The 15,760-nt window shown below is 45.0% G+C and overlaps 1 protein-coding gene across 1 annotated transcript in view; it reads right to left on the reverse strand.

Moving 5' to 3' along the window:
- Positions 1-1,052: 1,052 nt before the first annotated feature.
- Positions 1,053-15,760, reverse strand: part of gli3 (GLI family zinc finger 3) — a 97,257-nt gene continuing 82,549 nt past the window's right edge. The window contains exons 11-15 of the mRNA XM_063484302.1: positions 8,819-8,968; positions 8,542-8,706; positions 8,159-8,452; positions 5,836-6,229; positions 1,053-5,310 (exon numbers count right to left, since the gene is read on the reverse strand). Of these exons, the coding sequence (XP_063340372.1) occupies positions 2,930-5,310; positions 5,836-6,229; positions 8,159-8,452; positions 8,542-8,706; positions 8,819-8,968 (3,384 nt within the window). The 3' untranslated portion in view covers positions 1,053-2,929. The remainder of the gene's footprint in view (positions 5,311-5,835; positions 6,230-8,158; positions 8,453-8,541; positions 8,707-8,818; positions 8,969-15,760) is intronic.

A 15,760-nucleotide genomic window follows, 5' to 3' on the forward strand; every position in this document is an offset into this window, starting at 1 on the left:
AGCACTGTTTAGCTTGTTTATCCATAATGTTAATGGCTTTTCTGATGTAGAGATGCATGAACAGATTTGATAATGGAGAGGGGTGGGGGTTTCTTACTTCACAGGATCCTCCGTCTCCGCTAAGTGAACTCTTAAGGATGCAAAGGGGGTGTTGGGAAAGGTGACAAGCTTCCTTTTTTTTTTTTTCTTTTTTTGAGAGGGAGGGAAAAATTGTTGAGACAGCCGCAGCCTCAGAGCATCAAAAGTAAAAGCGCTCCATCTTGTATCCCACTGGAACAATTTAAAGGTCTCTTGCTCTCCCTCTCCACGGTGCAAAGTCTAACCGTAGCCTTCGTTCTCGTTGCATGATTGCACTTGTGTCGAGCTCCTTAAAAGCATAATGGGAGTCTCGCTTAGAAAAGACTCCCATTTTTTTTTTCTCGCTCTGGAAAGTCAGGCGGGGAGAGGTGGGGGGGGTGTGGAAGTGATGCAAGATCTCACTGTGCTCACACTAAAAGGACTTCTGATTGGAGCTGATGGGCTGTCAGCTTTAAGGGGCCTGTAAATAGACGTGGGCTATAGACCTGCTGGCTTTAATCTCAACATAGATGAGGACGTGACTGCTTCTAATGTGAATATGTAACCAAACATGTAATTTATATCCATCAACTTCATGAGCTCCAACCTTACAGTGTAGTCTCTGTTGATGATCAAAAGAGGGCATCAGGAACACTCGCGCCTCTCTGAATGAATTTACTCATGTTGGAACATTGTGTTTACTTTTAATGGCAGAATATTTCCACACAGTAGTCTGAAGTAGCATCAGACTATTTTATTTTGTATCTTGCAGTCCTTTTCTTTTTTTTAAATAAACTTGCATAATATTGTTCTTTTTAGTGACTTTGATTTATAGTAAATTGAGGTGGATGTGTCCAGAGTTGCTGAAGTAGCTCGGTTTCTTATCTTGGGTTTGTGCCTTTATGAAAACAGGCACAGAGTTCAAAGCAGTATGTTTCATATAATATCAAAACCGCAGTATAAAGAAGGGAAGACACTTAAAATATAATTTCCATTTTTATTAAAACCATACAAACATTTGTAGTCAGTTATAAAAGAGCAAAGTGGCTCTTCTGGCAGAGGGGCAGCGCTGGGCACTTGAAGCTCTACTCTGAGCCAGATCTGCCTGGTCTCTGCCCAGGGCCTGGGAATCCCTGCTATCAAAGTCAGTTCTGTATTGGCCCAGGATATCCCCCGCCCTAGTTCCTCTGCTAAAACTACAGCATGAGTAATGTATTTACATAATATATATATATATATAAAAGCACAATAAATGTGAAAACAACAACGAAAAAAAAAAGAAAAGTAGAATGCATTTCGCAAATCTCAACTTTTCTGATATTCAGACTTTTCTTATATAAATGTTCTGTGATTTTTCTCTTTTTTTCAGACCCCACAAGACACTTTACATGTTTACTTTTTATTCTTTTCATAATTCACAATGGAAGATTGGCAGTGATCTCTTTCTTTTCTGACAGGCAGATACATATAAGGCACATACCTCTGAAATTTCCTTCTTTCAAAGGGAAATGATTTCTACTTCTTTGAAAAAATGAAAAAAAAAAAAAAAACCACACAACAAAACCAAAGAAAGTAAACACCATCAATGCACAGCTACAAAAATGACCAAAAAAGTACCAAAAAACAATAAAACAGTTTGTACCTCACTGCTTTGATGCAGAGTAAAAGGTAAACTACTCGATATTCTGTGCAGTCACACAAGACTGCAAGGCAATACTAACACTGTTGACAAAGTCACTGCAATACTTAATGGCAGTACACATTCTGAATTTAAGAGCTTTGGAGAGAATGATACGCATGATTTCCTATAAAACAAAACACGTCACTGTACAGCACTTTTCATTGGGAGCGGAAAACTCTGTGTGCTGTGGACCGCCATCAGTTATTAAGACAATTTAAAACCATAGAAAGTACTCAAATCAATCCATGTAAGCATCTTTAGTTTTTTGTTATTTCTTTTTTTTTTTCTTAAAAAAAGCACCAAATCAAGGAGAGAAAGTCCATTTACACATCAGCTTCGAACAACCGTGCAATCCAACGTCAACAAAACAAACAGAATATAAAAACAGTTATATACACTTGTGAGTACCTTACCAGACTAACAAAATCAAGCCATTTAGATATTAAGTAGACAACAATCTACGGCGCCTTGAAGACTCGGATGTGTGGTCCACGTTTTGGACTCGATACCGTGTCGAGGAAAAACACCACTTGGCAAAACTTGGTAGAAGCACTGAAACATTTACAGCTTCACAAAAGGAACGTACAAACAAAAATGTAACAACAAATGTAAATATACCACTTGTTAAAACCTATGATATATAAAGTTGCTTTCGGGGCCTGTTGAATTCATGACCCGTGTCTCACTTCCTATGATGACAATGGATTCATCTGCTTTGTACCAGTGGAAGCAGTGCACAACTGATACGTGGGCACGTAGTCTATGCACTCGTATAGACAGTGTTGAATGTTTCACTTGAGTACATGCATTTATTTTATTTTATTTTTTACCAACAGGGCGTACAGCAAAAACAGTAACAATACACAGAATACTGATTCAAGGGCGTGAGCTTTTGCACACCATCACGTAGTTTTACAAAGAGAAGGGCTTCCAAAAATAGCCTTCATTCCAGAAAAGGAATATAACTATTTATTTATACACAATTTTTGACACATCCCATTTCTGCGCAGGATGACATTTTTACAAAATAAAAAAGCAAGGGCTTGGCAACTGCCTGTTTCAGAACACTTCTAAGTACATAAAGTTCTCATAATTACCGCTTTTAACTTTGTCTTCACATACACCAGAGTTTTTCCTCTTCCTTTTCCTTTATTTTTCTACGGGAGGAGAAAGCAGAGAGAAAGAGAGCAGCTACTGTATTATAGCCAAGAACTTGCTCTCCTCAGCAAGGGTGGTGAGGAGAGAGCTCATATCTCCGATGGCCATGTTGTTTAGGCCAGGGACCACACTGTGGAAGGCAGCGGATGCCCGAGGGGTGGTGAGGCGTGAGGAGGTCCTGGACAGACCCTGGAAGACGGAGGGACTCAACGCTCCTGAGACCAAGCTGCCCTGGTCATAGCCATCCTCCAGCATGGCACCGAAGTCCAGATTTACCCCTTCATCTAATACACCGGGAACACTACCGTCCACTGTGCTGGTCACCTGATCTGCACCAGGGGAGAGAAGAGCAACCGAATCCCCGTTGCCGCTTCCACCACCTTGTCCCTCAGATGCAGCTATGGAGTCCAACAAGCACTGATCTTCCAGAACATGGAACGTGGAGGCCTTATGATCTGCTGGTTCGTAAGAGGGGCAGTCAACAAAGCCCTGCTCTAAGTATCCATGATCCTGGGACTCCAGCTTCAGCCCAGAAACTTGATTCGCAAGGGAGCAGCTCTCGCCGCTCCTCTGCAGTTGTGCTTGTTGAGTGACGCAAGATTCATTGGTGCTCCCGGGACTGAGGTATTGCTGGGTTCTGCCCAAGTTCCTGTTGATCGGTGGATGAGGAACATGTACCGGGCGATTGTGATGAAGAGCAGACCCCTGGGAGAGGCTGGGGAGGTAATCCATGGAGGCTCTGCTAAGGATTAGGTTGTTTCCTACCTGGCAAGAGCTGCTGTTGTGATTCTGATGGAAGTGGCTCTGTTTTTGAAATCCGTTGGAGGCCTGCTCTCTGAAGCCCTGGGGAAAAAGTCCATTGCTGATCTGTGTAAAATTAGGCCTATTAAAGTTGTTTGTAGAGTTTTGACCAGTACCTCTCATTTCCAAGCAGGAGTTAGGTGATGTCTCTTGCTTCACTCCAGGGTTTACGCAGCAAGCACTTTGAGACTGATTAGCTTGGGCGCAACTGTTCTGGAAATCAACGGGTACTTGCTGCTGAATAACCATGTTTCCAAACCTGCCAAAAGGTGCAGACACAGGCCCGTGTTCTGTGCTAGGCCACCTTCTACACTGCGAATGGTGGTTTTGATCCCTTGGAGGAGACCTGTCAGCACTCCCAGAGCTCACTTCATTCCATTGGATGGGAAGTTTACTGGGGCTCTTCCTCTCTCGTAACTGTTGCTGCTGCTGAAGACTATGGGACCCAGGGAAGGCCATATTTGACCCTGGAGTTTGGATCTGGTCTATCTCCTCCATAGATAAGTGGGAGGTGTCCCTTTGGCTAGAAGCTATTTGGTCCTCATTGTGCATGTGGGAGCCATTGTCCAACTGAACTTGGGAGTGGAGATACTGCACCAGATCATCTGGTAATATATCCTCATCCCCAAGCAAGAGCTCAGCCTCCCCATCGTCCTCCATTGCCAGAGCTTCTAAGGCCGCTTGTTCCGCAATGCTAGGGGTGTATGGCGAGTGCTGCAGGCCTCTGTGCAGGTTGCCTTCTGAGCGCGTGTAGTTCTGTAGGTTCAAATTTCGAGACTCAGGCGTACAGTGCTGAGCAAGAGGCGGAAGAGGGTGGAGGTTATTAAGGCTGCTGAAGCGCTGCACCGGAGGGAAACTACAAGTTTCAGGAGCCTGCGTCCGCACTGGGTCGCTAGCCCTCCGGTTTCCACTCAGTGGTCCCTCACCAGGGTAGAAGACCCTCCTCCTGTTACCTGCATGTCCCATGTAGCCATTGCTGTACCCACTGGTGCCGTCACTGCAGCGAGGTGGCCTGACTAGAGGTGGCAAACAGTGGTTGCTACCACCCTCATCCATCATGGCCATGCGGGTCTTCAAGCTCATGCGCTCCATGTTGGGTAGAGGCGTAGGAGGCGGGCCACCTGTTGCTGCTGCATACTTGGCTTTAAGGTGATAGTGCTGGGCTGGGGTTAAATTGAGCATCCCTCGTGATCCCCCTCCTCCTCCCCCAATGCCTACTACTCCCACACCTCCACAGCCCCCAACTGAGAACACCCCTCCACCCCCTCCTCCCACCCCACCTCCATACTGGCTAGCTTCACTGGACCGACGGGAGGCATCGGTGGAGATGGGGTCGTAAGAGTCGGTGGAACTGAGGTTGTGGTGGCGGCGGTGGTGGGCGGCTGCTGCCGTACCCTCGCTCTGGGAAGCCTGGCTAGAGCGACGGCTGGAGAAGCAGGGGGAGATGCCGGAGGAGCGCCGGCTGCTGCTCAGGTAGGCTGAACTGGTGGCACTGCCACTGCTGTCACGCCGGTCTCTGAGCAAGTTGAGCACTGTTAGCTCTGTGCTGCCCAGCTCAGCATGAGCAGGTGGCTGAGGGGCAGACACCTCCCACTGCCTGCCCAGACAGGTTCCTGGGGAGACACACAGGCAAAGAGATGGGAATGAGAAAAGTTTGGACACGATAAAGAGAAACAAGGGGAGGGGGGGAAAAGTGTGGTGAAAATGGGATATTAGTCAAAGATGATGAGGAGAAGCCAAATAAGTTAAGTAAGTAAGTGTGGAGAGATCTTTCAAACAGATGTTACCACAGACAACTGGCAGCAGTTGGGCCATGAAACATCACATTACATGCTATTCTCTCTGATATGATATACAGCTTGATATGGTCTTGATACCATTTTCCAGCAGAACAGTAAATTTTAAGCATTTGTTTTGCCTGAATCCTTCAGCCAGAAGATGAAATTCAGGATAATTTATCTCTGTGATTTGTGTGCACGGTCATGGTGAAGTGTGAATTCTGTTTACAGGTGCTTTTTAACTACCATGTGTGTAAACCATTCCATTATAAGAGGGTTTTTTTTAATCCTTCACAATCCCATTTGAGCTTCAAATAAAATGGACAAAATGACATTTAAAACTGTAAAAGTTAACCTTACCCTTCCCCAACATGTTGGGTACTGCAGAAGCTTTGGGGGGCGGTGTAGGGGACAGGGGCCCCAGCCTGGGCAGCGCTCCATTCACCTGCTTCAGCCTCTCCATCTTGATGTGCTCCATCCATCGCAGAGGGCGGCCGATACTTCGCCTCGCCTGGAGGGTCAGCATGGCCGCGGTAGCTGTGGAGACAGTGGAGTCCATGATGGGGGCTGGCTCACCCTCACACTCCTCCTCTACTTCCTCTTCGTTTTCCTCTTTCTCTTCGTCCTCCTCCAGCCCCTCCCCTGGCGAGCGTCCGGCGCTCACAGCAAGCTGGACTCCACTGCTGGGATAGGTGCTGATGGGGGACTGGTCACTGCTGCATGTAGACTGACCGCCAGGGCTTGGCTGAGACGTCTGATGCACGCCAGGAAAGAAAGAGAAGAATAAGAATAGGAGAAGAGAGGTGAGAAAAAAAAATCTATATATTAGTTAAATAGTTAGAAACAATGACTCCAGGTTACACAAGTGAAGATATAAAGTGTTACAAATGATGACAAATGAGGATGCACTCTCTAAAATGTTGGACAATGATCATTATTCATGAAAACAAACCATTATGAAACACAACTGTAGCCGTGTGTGTGTGTGTGTAATGATTGTGTGAAAGTTACTTTTAATCTTTTGGGGGAAAAAAACCTTCAGTTTATTTAAGTCTATAGAAAGTTGGACCTTAAGTCATACAACCTAAAAACTTTCAGTGTATAAAATCTCCACTGTGTATAGTACTGTGCAAAAGTCTTGAGACATCCCTTATATTTGTATATTTGTATAAAAAAGCATTTTTGCCCCAACAAGTTGATTCCTAAAGAGCTATTAGGCAAAAACTTGGCATATCTCAGCATGGTGTGCAGGATAAAAGAAAATGTGCCAGTTCTAAAAAACAGTACACCAAAGTATACAGAAAAGTACCATCAGATTTTGTTTGACCATGCAATAACATCTGGAAAGCATCTGCTTGGTAACTGTTTAATTTTTCCGCATGCCAGTGACTGAAAAACACACTGCCAGTGCAGCATGTTGTAAGTGAATGGGATAAAAGGAAACCAACATTCAAAGACGAGCCTTGAATGCTCTTCAAGAAGTCTGGAAAATTACCCGAGAGAGTTCAGGCTGTGTTGAAGAATATCTGTGGTCTGTTTTTGCCCTATATACTGTATTTCCATGTATGTTTACATGCACCTATTTTCACTTTCATAGCAAAATATAAAAAAAATTGGGGGTAACTTAAGACTTTTGTATATATTAGCCGATAGTTGTACAGATGCAAAATGTTAGACGTATATTGAAAACAGAACATCACTGAGTCATTGTTTGTTTTCTGTTCAGAAATCTATTAGAATACTTGTGACCACATCTACTGGACCCTAACACGGTCTGCTCAGCTGTGGTGCTACATGAGAAGCAGATGAGTATTGTACATATGGAACAGAAATTACCGCCATCACATAGTCTGTGGATCACCAAGCATCTTTTTTGTAACAGAGGTCTAATCAATAACTCCTCCTCTCATGTGACCACATCTGGATAAAAACAAGGCAAATAGAGCATAGTCAAATATCTTTTTGAGCTACTGTTTTTTGATTTTACTTAATGGAATGTTGCAAATTACGTTGCAGATGGGAATAATGAGATCCTTTTTTTTGGCATCAAGTTAAAATAGTATTTAGTGCTTTTGATCCGGTTTACTAGTGATTAAGTTTGGCTGCACAGTGCAGCCCTGAGCAGTATCAAGCTTACTTTCAGTGCCCTTGCAGTTCTCCCCAAAGGCATGCTCTCAGCTTATAGTAACACACTGCCTTTGGTCAATATCAAAGTGTCGTACAATGCAATGAGAAGAACGGTATTTTTTATGAATTTAAGGGATGAGAGAAACCAGGAATGGGAACCCATCTGGCATGTTTTAAAGTCAACATGTGGAGCAGTTGTGACAGGATGTTAAACGTTTGATGGGAAATAGGATGATGAGCAAAGAACATGAGAATATTTTGCAAATAAAATATAAAGTGATACCTATCTCACCTGATTACCCACTGTCCTTAGAAAGGCAAGGAGAGAAATGCCGAAGCATTGGATAGAGGGAAACATGTACTCATTAGAAGATTATGGTGTTAAACGTGCATGGCCCCTATTAAATGCTATATCAACCCTAAATACTAGGCATTCATTCACTAAGTTCAAGTAAATAGGAGTCAGAATGTTAGAAAGTTAAAGTGCAGGAATCAAAATGAAGTTAAACACATGCGAGTCGGCAAGAAGGATACAAAAGCTGAAGTTAAGTCTTACCATGGGCTTCTCTGTCTTGACAGACTTGACCTGCAGACAATCATCCTGTTTTGAGGTAGAGTGGTTGTACTCCCTTTGGTCCGTATACCCGCCCAGGGGAAGTTGCCCTGGCGAGCGACCCTGGCCGTTCCCCCCAGGCTCCCGGGGCTGGGGCTGGGGCGGGCGCGGGTAATCGCCACGCTGTTTCTTGGTGACGTGCGCCTCCGGCCCGTGTACCGTCTTAACATGCTTTCGTAAGGAGCTTGGATCTGTGTAGCGTTTTGTGCATCCCGGGATTTTACACACATACGGTTTCTAAGAGAGAGACGAGAGACGAACATTGAGTTTCTTTGTTTTTCTTTGTTTTTTTGGCATGTTCAATGTGTGAAAGAACCTGTTGGCACCTCATTTGAGTGTGTTCGATTCTGATGTTTCGCCCGGTCTGATGCATTGGAGAAAGCCTTGTTGCAGCCTTCGTGTTCACACACGTACGGTTTCTCTCCGGTGTGGGAGCGTAAGTGAGTCTTCAGGTTTTCCAGACGAGAGTAGGCCTTGGTGCAGCCTTCAAACTGAGGAGACGAAGACACATCACATTCTTTTACCACAAATGTCGTGCCCCTCAAAATCAGCTTTAATCTGCAATAATGTGACATCAGCTGAGTCTATCTGAGCGTCCCTTACCGTGCACTTGTGCGGTTTTTCCCCAGTATGCCTGCGCATGTGAACCACCAGCATGTACTGTGCCTTAAAGGGCTTCTGCTCTCGAGAGCATTCCTCCCACCGGCACACAAACTCCTTCTTCTCTCCGTGGATGTGGTCATTGTTGATGTGCTGCAAAAGAAGATGAGAGAATTTAAAACGGGACCGCTCTCGTGAGAAGTGGAACGTCACTTTGCGTCGAGCGTATTTGTTTTTCAGCTTAAGCAATTTTTTTTCCTCTGCACCACATAGGGGGAAATATAATATTTCCTTTGGCAAATCTCCATTTAATTTCTTCAGTCTCATTCCTCTACAGTCTTTCTCCTTTTTACAGTCTATTGAAATCTGCATAAAAGCAGGCAAAGAAAAGGCAGACATGTGAGTCTCGGTGTCCGATCTGAACGGGATTTTCAAATAAAACCCTGTCACTTCGCATCACACTGGGCTCGCGCCCCTCCATGACAAGTGCTGACAGTTGTGCTGCCGTGGCAACTTCCAATCTGAGGCTTAGGAAGACGGGGGAGGTGGGAGCGAGGTGAGGGGATAGGGAAAGAAATCAAAAGTTCAGTCGAGGCGTCTGAAATGCGAGGGCTTTACAACTCCAGCCAAGCATTATATCTGCAAGTACCACCTTTCCCTTGCTCCATCCCCTTCTCTCTTCCCTTTTACTCCATTTTTTTTTTCTTTTTCCTCACAAACTGTCTTCTAAAATGGGATAAGTGGCCTAAGTTACAGAGGAATGAAAGAGGAAAGGGGAGGAGGGGGGATGTGAAGATGTAGACGCTCTGGGGAAGAAGTCAACATCTGGCTCTCTTTCAGAGACAACAGTGTGTGGTGGCCTCTGAAGTGTCTATCCGAGAGCAATTTAAACCCACAGAGACAGACAATATCCTGACTGAAAGAAACCAGCATTATTACATTCCTGAGCAGCAGAGAGGACTCTTTATACCTTTAGGGTGAACGAGGAGGGACAGAGGAAGGGAGATGAATACATACTTGACTTTGAACGCTCTTAAATGTCTGGGGAATCCAAGATTGTCGAGCTATAAAACATGCAGGACCAAAGCAGATAAAGTACCCAGGGTCATTTACCCTCTAGGCATGAAGCTGCCCTGACAATGTCAACTTTGTACCTTCTCAGTTCCTCGCTCACTGGCTAGATCATGACCCCAAGCACAAGCATGACCATGACATCAAAGAGACACCGCGCTTCTTATAATCATTCTTTTATTCTGACCCCAAGCCTTTCCCTTCCCAGCAATACTAAAGGATGAGTACCAACAAATGAGTGAAAACAGTAACAGCAGAGCACAAAAGCAAAGAGTAAAATTGACACTAATATATCGGCAAGGAACCTCCATTATTCTCACTTGACAGTTTTTAATTTTAAAGTGACAAAACAAGACTAATTCCAGGGGAAATGATTGGAGCCTGATTGACCATGGACGTTAGCGAAGTTTCCCCAAGATTGATCTTCTCCCCCACCTTGGTCCGAGCTTCGGAAAAACCTGACTCGTCTTCTCTTTTTCTTCCTCTCCGTGAGGGAACCCCGGTGGCAAGCGATCGGTCTGTTGTGACCAGTGTTCAATATCAGCCGGCTGAGAGCGATGAGGAGAAGGGCCGCGGCGCTGGATCATGCCGGTGGCTGGCACGGCGCAGTGCGCGCTCGCACACACGGATGGATACACAGTCACACTCTGTTTGTACAAAACGAAGGAGGTCGTTGACGGGCGTGATGCATGAGCCTCCGGGCTGACAAAAAGGGGGACAGGCAGCACGGGGGAGAAGGGCCGCCGAGAAACCTAATGGCAAGATCTAATGGCAATTCTTATTGAATCAATAATCTCCATGCTGAGCAGACAGGTCCCGTTGGCTGGCTAAATCGACAAACAGGTGCTGATAGCGCCGGCGCGGCAGGTTATTCATCTTCCCCCTGCCAGCTTATCGGCCAACAACTGTAAAAACGCCACCAAGATGGATTTAGGAGGGAGTCGCACAACAGGGAACGCAAGGGACACGGACACAGGGGACAGTGAAGCCGTCTGTGACGCATGAGGTGCACGCACACACACACAGAGGTGCAGGCACTGTTTTCTTGGTCCATATCCTTGTTTGGTCCAAACAACTATTAAAAATAAACATAAATAGCCTTAAAAGACACAATTACTTTACACTCCAATTCATGTAAACAAAATATGTAAAATAACTAATATATATATAAAATAAAATAAATTAAAAAAGCATGATTTTTTTCCATAAAATACTCAAATGCTCACATCTTATATGCATTACTAAAACACAGGATCAAGCCTCTCTCTCTTTTTCTTTCTTTTTTTGCCGTTCCCCACTTCAGTATCCATCTCCATGTCTCCTTATCAAACCCTCTCTGGGACATAGCCTCCACGCATTAGAATGCAAGCGTGCATGAAAAGAGGGCCTGTTTACAAGGCAATTTCACTAAGCTGTGGGACCCGCAACACCGTTTAGCTTTATCAAGCGCCGCCTAATAAATCATATGTTCCTTTGTGATGTCAGTTGGTGAAGTGCATTGTGTAAAGAGAGGGGGGGGGGGGGGGGGGGGGGGGGCGAGAACGAAAAAGGCAAAGAAGGGAGGGAAGGAGGGAGGAAGTAAATGGGAAGTGAGGGGGGTGGGAATGAGTGAGTGAAGGAAGCGAAGAGAGTAAGTGAGGGAGCCAGAATTGGCATGTGTAATTCAGCACACTCTTTTCATCTTAGAGTATGATACTCTAGACAGATAAGGGGGCCTAATCCTTCTCCTGATCAAAAAAAAATCTGCATTTTACCAATTAAAGGCCTGCGCCAGCAGGCGGGAGAGGGTGAGTGGGGGGCTGCCTTCAGACTGCGCCTGCGTTTATCTCCCTTTAACACTGGGGAGGCGCGCAGCAGTCACCTCAGCGAGGGTGCACACCGGCTGAGCAAAGGCAGCTCCCCATCTAAGAACAAGGACATCACAGCGCCACCTATGAAGCTGACCTGGAACATAACAGTAGTCTCTGGAGGATCCAAAAGGCTTTATTAGCTCAAAAAAAAAAATCGCACACATGCAGACCACCAACTTCTTCAGACACCCCAGTTTAAAGTCTGTCAAATCTTCCAAAACAAACCTGCTATTTGTGCATGCCTGCAATACTGGGAGAGAAATAATTCAGAAGCCACAATTGGTTTAAGTACTGATATCCAGCATCACCTATTTTTTTCACGTAATTCTAAAATAAACAGGCTTTGAATAGGGAAAAAAGCTGAAGGGTAAAAAAACAATTAATCTGGAAATTCATCGAGTAAAACTGCATTATATGCAATTACCTTAAAGCCACTTTTTTCAAAATCTTTTCAGTGTTAAATAGCGGCAACAACGTAGAGTTTGATTTTAGACTTCTCATTGGTGAAGTATCGGTAATAGATCAATGAAAAAATAAAAGATTGTTCGGCAAGGCCATATTAGGGAATTTTGGGAGTGTGGGGTTCACATCTCCGGCGACAAACCCCAGCGAAAAAAGCCTACTTCAAGAGAGACATTAAAGAAGCCACCATGCCTTATCTTTAAAAGTACTCCCTCTGAGGGAGAAAGAGGGGAGGCAGAGAAAATGAGAGAGGGAGAGGTTTGTGTCACCCCCACCCTCAAAAAAAAAAAAAAAAATGGGGAAGCAAAAGAATGTGTAGCTGAGGGGAGAGTGAGATGGGAGCGGTACAAAAGAGTTGAAATGTAATAAATGAAATAAATACAGCAAACGAAAATTGACGCCCGCCTCGCTTTTGCTGACTGGGTAGGCCAGATAAGTGAGCCAAATTGCACAGATCTGATGTTTATCTTATCGGCGGCACCGAGAGCGCTTAAACGCAGATGATAAAGGAACGCCGTGGCGTGTCATGGTGAAAGCACGTTTGAGAGTGTAAAAATATGCATCAAGAGCACGGCAGGAGTGCTTTTGAACAAGGTGGAGAGCAATGAGGGTGGTGCAAAGGCTTAATTCTAAAATTAGGCCAACCACAAAGAAAAAGGAGGAGGGGGGGATTGGAATCAGTGAAGCCGCCAGTTTTAAAACTTAAAAGGCGTTTACGGTATGACGGCGACTCTTAACACAGCGGCCGGATGTCTTAATGAATGCCGCTGTAGAAAGTTTGTGTTGGTTGAAAGAGTTACAACCAAGGAGAAAAAGGCTTTTTCCCCCCTCATCATGTTTTTTTTCCCCAAAGCCATTTCAGAAGACAAGTACAGGGGGAAGGGACGCTCCATTGTTTAGTTATATGGAAATCCCCCCCCCTCTCCACCCCCAGCCCCCAAACCCCTCCCCAATGTGTGAGAAGAGCCACTGTGGTCCAAATACTGTACTTATCCTATTACTGAGGGGGGTGGGGGTGCGGAGAGATAAGAGCATTTTCCCGTCCGCTCTGCTGAATTAGAGGGCAGGGATTCTGTAGGCGAAGACTTTTATTGGCATCTCTCAGCATATCTGCATGTGCATAGAAAATGAGAAATAAAACGTAATATCAAAAAGTCAAACGCTGGGAGACGGATGGAAAAATGGAAAACTAATAAGGATTTTGTTAGCGTGTGTCTACACGGCGATCTGATAATAAGAGCGGTTTGGCAGGGTTAGGCGGGATAGTATATGTGGAGGAACGAGAGGACACGGCTTTGTTCGAGTGGCCACCTGGTGTGACTAAAGAAGGTGGGTGGATGTGGGCAAGGTTTTCTAATAATAGGCCATTCTCACCTCCTCTCCCACCACCTCCGCTCGCCCCCCGCCCCCTGAAACACGGGGCAAGAAGTTGTCAAGATCCTCAACCTTTGAGCTGAGCCCTTCAAACACGGGAGGCAGCCCATTCCGTGCTGAGGATATCAATTATAGATAGGGGTTACCACCGCGGCTGAGGATTGCAATGTCAAGACGGCAAGTAGACAGCTGTGGAGAGCTGAGGATCTTTCTATCAGATGTGTGCTGATGTGTGCGCACACGTGTGAGCTTATGTGCGTGCTTCACCGTCCCCTTCTATTGTTGTAATTTCATCGCTCGCTCGGAACTTCTGCTTCCTCGAGTTAGCTGTTCACAGGCCAAAGCTAATGGTGCCAGTGTGAGCAGCCGTGGCGGGGGTGACACAGCCGTGATGTCATTAATATTTAGCTTTACAGCGAACCCTCGGGCACAAGACGATGAGAGCCATCCATCTCCCGGGCTGTGTGAGGGTTCAGATAACAGACCGGAGGGCTGGGTGGGGGGCTTCGGCCAAGTCAGTGTAATACACAAAGCTCACTCTGGAAGGCTTAACCCCCCAAATCAGTTTGCACCGTTCAGCTGTGAGATGTGCTTTTCAGCTTCTGAGCCCATTACCACCGTCCACGGATCTCCAAAAGCATTATCCAGCGGCAGCAACAGTCGATGCCCACAGCTCCGACCCTGCTGCAGCTGCTGCTGGTGTTCAAACACGCAGGCAGAAGTTGTTGGCTGATAGCAGGCGTTGTCCAAAATAGCACAGCTTCTGTAGATTGTGCTAGGATGTACTGAGCTTGAGAAAAGGGAAAGCAAAAACCTCTCACAGCATAGAAAACAAAAAAAGCAGACTGGTGGTGGTAGCTCTGCTGCATCTTACAGATGCAAACACCCTGTTGTGTCTCGCTGTTTGTTAGCTGCAAGACAAGCTGCTCCTGTCAGAGAAGTGCAGAAACTTCTCTTCCAATAGTAAGCCATGAATGGCACCTGAGTGCAATAGCAGCCATTTGATTAACAGCAGCAAGAAAAAAAAGCGGTTGAAGTCACTGAAAGCAAATATTCTGAGCACAGTTTAGTGACATTATGTGTAATTTATGAAAATGCAAATATTTGCGTATGGATTTCTGTACAGACAGCATACAAAGAGGGATTTTCACCCACTACAAACATACTCCCGTGCAGTCCTCCAAAATCCCAGCTGCATGCTGCTGGAGGAGGATGGCCTACACATTGGTCGAATGCTGATCGGTTAAAATAAAAATCCAAAAATGAAGCATGAAATGTACAGACAGTGGCAGCAATGGTCACTTTTCACAGTTTGTTTGTGTTATAACATCGCTCTTCTCTGCCACTGGCTGACGGACCAACAACAGTCTATGCAAGTCCAAGGCTGCAGGTGGATGGGCAGTTTCAAATGACAATGAAATTTTCTCCAGTGGAGCCACAACATTGACATATGAACACTTTTTTAGTTGATATGACAAAATACTAAACATTTTTGTGACCAAGTTGCTTAGTTGCATGTCCAGGTGTTATGTACAAACCAAGCAGCAATTTCCAGGCCTGCAGTTTCTTGAATGGCCACTGGAGGTGGGCTCCAAATATGACTGAATGCCTATGCAACGCTATCCTGTGTTACCATGAAAAAGACATCACCTCAGCTACTTCAAGTTGTAAGATAATACTTTTGAAGTATTTTTAAGGGAAGTGTCTAACAAAAACTAGGGAATCTGTTAAATAGTCTGCTGGGGACAATTTACGAGTTCTGTTTCCATCTGCTTATCCAATGCATTTTGCACACATGACAGCTCTCATTTATGTTCTCTGTGGACAGAAGCCAGAAAGCTTCCAATAATAAAAATCTTGTCCTTTGTGCACATACTGTACATACTCATACTCATACATCTGCTTACAGGAATTACCTGTCAAATAATATGACAGTCTACAAAAGTCTGTGAGTGAAATTGTAGCATTTATTTCTGTTACTAAATACTAATTATCAGGTATCTTGGTGCGTGTGATGCATCCCAAAAACACAAACAGTTTTCCACGTTTGGTTAAAATGCTAAGCTGATTTTTTTCCTGAACTCATGACCCTGTTGTTGTGACTCAAACTGACAGTATGAGCACAGTGAGACTGCAACGAAAAATTGTTTTCATATTAAGTCATTTATAGTTTTTTTGTTGAACACTT

This window comes from Pelmatolapia mariae, linkage group LG9, assembly GCF_036321145.2.
Source record: "Pelmatolapia mariae isolate MD_Pm_ZW linkage group LG9, Pm_UMD_F_2, whole genome shotgun sequence".
Lineage (NCBI taxonomy): Eukaryota > Metazoa > Chordata > Actinopteri > Cichliformes > Cichlidae > Pelmatolapia > Pelmatolapia mariae.